The sequence below is a fragment of the Acanthisitta chloris genome, unplaced genomic scaffold, assembly GCF_000695815.1.
Source record: "Acanthisitta chloris isolate BGI_N310 unplaced genomic scaffold, ASM69581v1 scaffold8884, whole genome shotgun sequence".
NCBI lineage: Eukaryota > Metazoa > Chordata > Aves > Passeriformes > Acanthisittidae > Acanthisitta > Acanthisitta chloris.
The window spans coordinates 42,027-50,434 of NW_008669866.1; the positions used below are offsets into that span (position 1 = coordinate 42,027).

At 43.1% G+C, this 8,408-nt stretch overlaps 1 protein-coding gene across 1 annotated transcript in view; it reads left to right on the top strand.

Moving 5' to 3' along the window:
• The window catches only part of LOC103801073 (3 beta-hydroxysteroid dehydrogenase/Delta 5-->4-isomerase-like), a 10,819-nt gene extending 2,989 nt beyond the window's left edge, over positions 1–7,830 (top strand). Inside the window, exons 3-4 of the mRNA XM_009073475.1 lie at positions 2,914–3,078; positions 6,831–7,830. Of these exons, the coding sequence (XP_009071723.1) occupies positions 2,914–3,078; positions 6,831–7,645 (980 nt within the window). The 3' untranslated portion in view covers positions 7,646–7,830. The remainder of the gene's footprint in view (positions 1–2,913; positions 3,079–6,830) is intronic.
• Positions 7,831–8,408: the final 578 nt, after the last annotated feature.

Consider the following 8,408-nt stretch of genomic DNA (forward strand, 5'->3'; position numbering starts at 1 on the left):
TTTCCGAGATGCTGATAGATTCTGTGGTGCTTGAGGATTGAGGATCTTCGCAATGCTAACCCAATACTGTTCCAAATAGAAGGAAAGTAAAAGGAGAAGGAATGTGGGGGGCTTATTTCCAGGATTTTTTCTGAGGAAAAATTGCTATGTTTTTCCTCACCCTTGCATACACTAAGAAATTCGAGCTAAGTCCAACAGACACTGCTATTTGCCTGAACCTTAAATAACACATAGAAGAAAGAAAGAGTCTTTAGGGCAAATAGTCTGACTGGATTGCTGAGTCAGACACTGCTCACAACAGGACACTGTAATTTATTGAGAAATCTCTGCATTTCCAAGCAAAAACTACCCTGTAGCAAGCAGGGAGTTTGCTTATAGCTCAGGTGACACAAAAACCACTGGTGAAGTAAGAAAAATCTTTCCGAGTGGGTAGGTACCTTCTCATAATCACTTTATGCAGAAATGGAGAGCTGAGTTGAATTTATTCTGTTCCTCCCCCTTTGACCTGACACACATGTGCTTTTTGGATGCCTTATGCAATGATTTGTGTAGATGGAAAATCAAGTTTCTCTCTGCTGTCCACCTCAGACTGAAACCACTCATTTCTTCCTTCCTCTCTCTGCTTCCAAGCTCACCTGTAGTTTTCCTCTCCTCCCAGAGCAAATGAAGATCAGTCTACTGATTCCTAACAAGTAGCTGATGCTGCTAAAGTGAGCATGGCCTATATTGTACTTACCATGGTAACTTCTGCTGGCTAAAGCAGAATAGTGGAGCAGATTTCCTGATTCATATCACACACAACTTAAATTGCAAGCCCAAACTAGGCACAAAGCATCTAGACAGCAGATTCCTAGTGACTGGTACTAACTATCCCTGTGATCAGTTTTAAAAGGGAAAGGCTTCTTCTGTGCTTTTCCTGAAAGCTTTGATTTGCATGTATAAAAACCTCCACTTTCCAAACTCATGGCTGGGCACTGTGGTCACTTTGAAGGGGTCACATATCAGAATTTATGTTGTGAAAAACATTTATGTCAATTCGTGGGATTGTTGCAACCCCACAAAGACTTATTCATAGAGAAAGTCAACCTAAGGGCCATACAAAGACTAATGTTTATTAGAGCAAATCTAGCTACCAGGTGCTTAACAAAAAGTCTAGTCCTACAGTCTGACACTTGCATCCATACAAGCAGAGGTCAGTGTAAACCTTCTGGAAATTGAGCCCTAGGAAATGAATGTATTCTGTAAAATAAATAAGCAGAGGAGAGCATGTGGCAATAACTGTGCTGGGGGGTCAGTAACTTTAGATCTAGTAACAGTTTTGCAAATGTTTCGCAAATCTCACATCTTAGACCAACTGTCTGTGATTTAAAAAATCCCCTCAATCCTGTTGCATCAGAATAATTATTAAATTAATACAGGATTACGTTCTAGCATGCTATAGAGATAATGAGATAAAACCGTTTAAAAAAATATTCCCACTCAGTTCTAGATCCCAACAGCTGTCTCTCTTAGCCTTTCATATAAAAGACATGGGATGAAATATTGCCTACTTTGGAGCTGGTAACATAGCACTGTGATACACAAGATTTCAGTCATGGCTGAGGCTAAAAGCGGTACAAATTAATCAGGTTCTTCTCCTATCTAAAAGAGGCATTTGCTCAAGCTGGAGGAAAAGAGAGGATCTGCCTGTGCTGCAGAGTTCCTCACCAGTAGCTGTGCCTGCAGAGCCATCTAGAGCAGCCACAGCAGAGGCTCCAAGAGGACTTGATGTAATGACACCACCTCCTTAAAAGCTGTGGGTCATGCTGAGAAAGTACTTCCCTCTCCCATGGCATTACTGCAGCCATGCCAGCTGACTTCCCAGGAAAGCAGCATTGTCTTGGACTGTAAATTTCTCCACATGATCACCCTATGTTCCCTCATTTATTAGTGTAGCTCTGGGCTGTAGAGAGGATGCTTCTGCCCAGCACAATTTAGGGGAAGGATGTCTCTGAGACCTAGAGCTCCACTGGGGCCACATGCACTAGGTACTGTGGAGGGAGAGGGTTTCAAAAGCAGGAGTTAAAGCAAGCCAGTGTGGAGGTAGCTTGGGAGAACAGTCTTAAGAGTTCAGATACGAACCAGAAAGACATGCATACTGAAAATGACCCCACAGCACAGACGCTGGAATGGAGCCAGAGCTGGAGTCACAAGAGGCACAGTAAGTCCTAGCCAAGGTACAAAAAAAAAGAGATGCATCAGAACTGTGTGAAATGTATTAGAAGACCTGCAACATGGGCAAGGTCAAGGGGCAGAATGTAGGTGTGATCTGATCTCTGTGTTCTCATGTTGTGGGTGGAGATAGATCATTCATCACCTTGAAGACAAGAACGTGCAGTGCCTGGCTGTTCAGTACACTAGGATTTACACATTTATAGCCAGCCAGTCACCAGAACGTGCCTAGCTACTCCCCTGTGAGCTTTCAAACAATCACACCTGAGGAAAGTTTCAGGCCCATGCTACCAGTGGGTAAGATTTCCCTTTAAAAAAATGAAAGAAACATATTGAATATTGGCTCCAAATATATGGTAGGTAAATGCTGTAGCGCTGTAATTAGCACTTGATAATACAGTCACTGGAAAATGCCTTCTGTTTTGCCAGCCTTAAAACATTGCTCCTGTGCCTGGGTGGTCAGCACGTCCCAGTCAGGGTCAGCCCTTCACCAATCCTTTCAGGGGCTGCCCCAACCCTGGCAGTGTTCAAAGCCAAGCTGCCTGAGGCCTTTAGCATCCTGGTCTAGTGAGGAGGTGTCCCTGCCCATAGCAGGGGGTTGGGACTAGATGATCTGTAAGGTCCATTCCAACCCCTAAAATTCTATGATTCTTCTTAGGATGCCTGTATGGTCTTTTGCTTTATTTTCTGCTTCCCTTGCAGAGTTCAAGGGTAAAACTGAGGTGAAAATCCTGGAAGGGGACATCCGAGATGTGACATTCCTGCACCGTGCCTGTCGGGGGGTCTCCCTCGTCATCCACACGGCTTCCCTCATTGACACCTTGGGCCTCATAGAGAAGAAGTTGCTCTGGGAAGTCAATGTAACAGGTAAGCAGGTGAAGCACCTTTCTCAAACCCATGTGTGCTATGTTCTGATCACCATCTGCTCAGGGAAGGCAGCTCCTGACCTGTGGTTTCTTTGAGCCAGGTTAACTGGGTTGTTCTGCACCTTGCACAGACATGCCTAAGAAGGCAAAGCACACGTGTACAGTCCTGTGTGATTCTGGGCCTCTCCACACCCAGTCTTGCACTGCAGGATCATTCATTTTTGTCAACACTTACATATGCCCATTCTGAGTTCTGCACAGGCTCTGGCTTCAGTGGTAATATTCATAAACCCATGCTCAGTAGAACATTCTGAAAGCAATTCACCTCTGAAATCTCAATGCCCATTTCAGAAACGAGTTCTTATTCTCCCTCTCCACATAGCATCCCTGCCTGTGTATATTTTTCAATTTTTGCAAACACTGCAGACTTCGGCTGCAATTGCAGCAATGCTGCATTGATAACGTCTCAGAGCTTGTGTTGTCTGTTTCCTACTCTTTTTCTTCTTCTGATTCTCATTTTCCTCCCATTTGCCATTAAGTCTGTGGGTGCAAGAAAGCAGTTAAGAGCAACAAGTGCTCTCTCACCTTGAGCTCATAATTAAAAATCCCTCAAGAAAAGTAAAGCTATAGGAGGGAGGGGTTTCAGTGACTCTGTGATAGGATTTCCCCTTCTACTGAGGAGCCCCTGTTCTTCATGAAAAGATCAGATGAAGGGGGAAGGTTTTGGCTTAGGAATGGCCTCTGTGGCATCAGTTGCCAGGAAATTTAAATGTATTTGCTGAAAGAACAACTTCACCCCCTTCTCTGTGATCCCAAAGCCATCTATGCCTTTCAGAGAACTGGTACTGCCTGACCTGCATGCACACTGACCTCCCTTGCTGTGTTGCTTCAGCAGCTTGGAGAAGATTTGGAGAAGTTCTTATTTACATAAAGAGTTTTCCCAGTTCTCTGCCACAGATACAGGGCTTCTCCACAGAAAAATAAGGAACATACATACCTCTTTACAAATATTGGCTACTCACCAGTGTTCAGAGCAAGGGAGAATTCTTTGTAGTCAAGTTGTCTCTTACATGCACCACAAAAATAGTGGGATGGCATTTTAGTTGTTTTAGCCTGGCTCATTTCCTGTACCTTCAGCTTCCAGACCCTTTCATTTTTGCTCAGCCAAAGCTACAGATTGTCAGTGACCACAAATTAGAGCCCAGTGGGCAGCCTCTTAGGTGCCTGCCAGGAGGGAAGAGCAGAGAGACGAGTTCCTGGAAATCTGTGCATTGCATAGGATGAAAAATAAATACACATCGGTGGTAGTTCAGAAAGAGGATTTGTAAAGTTCTGCCTTTATGACCATACTCCTGATACCATCTGTTTTTTTCACAGCAGAATGTGTTGCCTAAACCCATGGGGAAAAAATCATAAAGAAATCCAACAAAAATATCAAACAAATATTAAAATGTTCCAAAAAGGGGAAAGCTTCTAGCTCTGACCTCCCCCTTCCCCACCCCACCATGTGCAACAGTGTCTGGGTCTGGGTGACAAAAGCCCACTGAGCAGTGAAGGTTAGCTGATAACATTTCATAGAATGAAAACACACACCAGTCCAGCTCCAAATGCAAACCGATCCTAAGGTCAGGCAGTAAATACTGCTGTCCTCCTTTCCCTTTTTCCTTCCATTTCCATTCTGATTCTCTACTGGCTTTCTGACCAGCCAAGACGCTGCTATGTACTTGGTAAGCTTGCAGGATGAAAGCTTTGTTTCTCCTAGAAAACAGAGCTTTTAGAATAGAAATGTTTCAAGGAAACAGATGTGGATGTTCACAACCCAGAACAGAAGCAAACAAGTTAAACTTGCCCTGATGCAGGGCTTTCCTTGTCTCACATGTCATACAATGCCTCAGTGTAGAAATATGTTTTTAGACAGGAAGGGAAATAAATTTTTAGAAGCATGGGAATTAACTAAAGTACCTTCTGTGAATCAGATCCTCAGCAAGAAGGGCTTTGTGTTCAAGCAAACCATGGAGACCTGCTCCATGGAAGACTTACTCTATTACATGCAAGATATTCAAATGCCCATTACTGTAAGAATCTTTACATTTTTTACCTATAACTCTGATTTGCAAATAAACCACATTTTAATTGGATGAAATTGATATTGAACAGATACTGTTTGGTTTTTTAGAAACGTGCTGGGTCATTAGATTTTCATCTAGCCCTTCTGCACTTTATTACTTTCCCTCACTTTCTAAACGGCCTTGATGGCAGGAATTAAACTATTAATTTTTTTAATAATGTATTTTGTTAATTCACTTTCCAGGTGACCCTGGCTTGTGTGTCATCTAAACAGTGACTTGCATGAACTCATTTTGCGCATCAATTTAGTTCTGTGTGACTTTTTTTTCTTTGCACTTCTTTCATGTTTCTTAAAGCCTCATCCAGATTTATTTCCCATTTGTTCCAACTTCTTTTTCATTTCTGATTCAAGTTTGAAAAAAAAAGGAATTTTGGTGTCCTGGCAGTATTGAGTTCACTATTCTTTGTATTTTCACTCAATGAGTCCATATTTTGTTGACAATATTCCTTCTCCTCTGAACCTCTTAATCATTATATTCTCTTTAGCCTGCTCTGCATAGTTCTGTCTCTAGTTGTTGCTGTAACAGACTGAGCAGACTTGGCAGATCACTTATGTGCCTCATTGCTAGTGTTTGATTTTATCCTCTAGATTTTAGGCCACGCTCCTCTGATATCATATCAGTCATTTTGGTTTAGTGCTCCTTTGCCAAAGACATTTTCAAATGTCTTTGAGCTGTAGCTTCTGTTCTGAAGTCACTGGCCCTTTCACACATAATCTCTCTCACTGCACCATGCACAACAAATAAGGCAATTTCTGCCTCAAAGCTGGGTGGAAAGAGTCTAATTGTAACTATAATAGCACAACTTATTAAAGTATGTATTTCCCCCTTCAATGTGTTTTCCTAGTTTAACCTCAGCTATTTGAAAGACCTTGAACTTGCCAGTTTATCTCTGCTGCCCTCAATGAAAGCATTATGATAGGATTTTACAAGTAAGAAATCCTGTGTTAGTGTAAGCAAGAGCCAGAATATGCCAAAAAGGAGGCATACATACAGAAGCACCACTTTGCTCACCTCACTTCATGCTCTTTGGCTACATGTTATCATGTCGTGTTTTGACATGTTTTTTCAAGTCCATCTCTTAAGTCAATTGAACAGTGGATAGCTGCACTGGGTGTAACTGATTTTGAAGCAAACCTTCAGGTCCTATATTACTTCTTTCCCTGCTTAGCAAACCACCTAAGAGCATCCTCAGGCCTGGAAAACAAGGGCTTCAGCATACAGAATGGATAATACTTAATGTGAGGGGCAGCTTCTGAAGGTTCTCTGCCTTGAGCCAAGTCAATCCAATGAACAGGCACAAACCTCTGAATCTGTGGTCAGTACCCATGCTAAGTTAAGGAAGAGTAAAATTTCATCCTTGGCATTCCAAAAACCCACAATACGCAATTAAGACCAAATGTTCACCCTTGTTTAACTCTGGAAGGTGCACTGATACTACTTAAATACAGATTCAGAGCAGGTCTGGTTTCATTGAATTTACTGCCCAGTTCAGGACAGGATTCTTCTGGCTGCAGAAAGGGGAGATCTGGACAAGCTCAGGCCAAAGATGCTGTTTATGCTCTAAAAACCCCAGGTTTTGCTGCTTGGGGAGCTCTAGACTGACTTGCATGTTTCTCTTTCGAAGGTACTCAGCTACTACTGGAGGCATGTGTCTACTGTAATGTTCAGCACTTCATATATACCAGTACCATAGAAGTGACAGGTCCAAACTGGAAAGGTGACCCAATTTTCAATGGTGACGAAGATACAGCTTATGAGAGTATATCAAAATTTCCTTATGCCCAAAGTAAGAGACTGGCAGAGGATTCTGTGCTGAAAGCAGATGGCCAGATGCTAAAGGATGGTGGCATGCTGATGACTTGTGCCCTGAGATCCATGTACATTTTTGGAGAAGGATGTCCATTTCTTCAAGGTCATCTGGATAAGTGTCTGTTGAACAAAAATGTCTACCTGCGCTTCTCCAGTAAGGAGGCTTTGGTGAACCCTGTGTACGTGGGGAACATTGCCTGGGCACACGTTCAGGCAGCCAAAGCCCTGAGAGTCCCACAGAAAGCCAAGCACGTCAGGGGGAAGTTCTACTACATCTCAGATGACACTCCTCATATGAGTTATGCAGACCTAAATTATGAGCTGACCAAGGATCTGGGGTTTGGAATTGAGCCTCAGCTCCCCATGCCTTTGACGATGTTGTATTACTTCTCACTGGTGCTGGAGATCATGAGTTTCTTGCTCCGGCCCTTTGTCAGATACATCCCCTCCACCAACCGTCACCTGGTCACTCTACTGAACACCCCATTCACCTTTTCTTATAGAAAAGCACAGAAGGATTTTGGCTACACACCCCGCTATACATGGGAAGAAGCCAAGCAGCGCACTGGTGAGTGGATTGCCTCTGTGATCCCCCAGAGAAGGCTGTACTTGCAAAGCAATGCTGCCTAAGCCTAAAGGGGAGTTGAAACCCAGCTAAACTAGTAGGGCCTTGAGCCAGAGGAGAGCTGGGCGAGCAGAAGAAGCAGGTAACTGCAAAGCATTTGAAAATGAAGACTTTGTGCAACAGCCCACTCACCTCCCTGCCCCTAGTGCCCCCCCCCACAACCCCAGAATAAATAAAAGTGAAATGTTCATTTGTTTATTGAGTACAGGCTGATGAGGGTAATATTGCTGGATAGTCCACATCCACTTCTACATCTTTGCAGCACAAAGACTTATTTTAGTAAGACTCCATGCAATCCCTGGTGTGAACACGTCAGCCCTTCTTTCACTCCATGACACCTTTAAGGCTTTTGTAAAGTACATCTTGTCCCAACTATGATTACACTTAACAAATATGTACCCCTCAGCTACACCCTATTCACTCAGTGCTTGCCAACCTTACCAAACATGCAGCAAGTAGAAGCCACTTGATTGCAAAACCTGTTACAAAGCTTGCTCACTTTTCCAAGAGTGTTGTACAGTTTCATGTGCCAATCACCTGACAAATTTGAGCACTGTAAGCATTGTGAGGCCAAAAATACAATATAGAGTGCAATACAGTTTTAGTTAGGACAGTGCAAGGAGGGAGAGAAGGAGGAGATTTGGTTAGGTGAATACTTTTTACATTTGTATTTTCCTAGTCACCAATTTTGCAATAACTGATGGGTGTCCAGCAGACCAACTCCAAGAAAATGCAAGGGAGAAAAATACTGCATGACAGCCTTGGTCA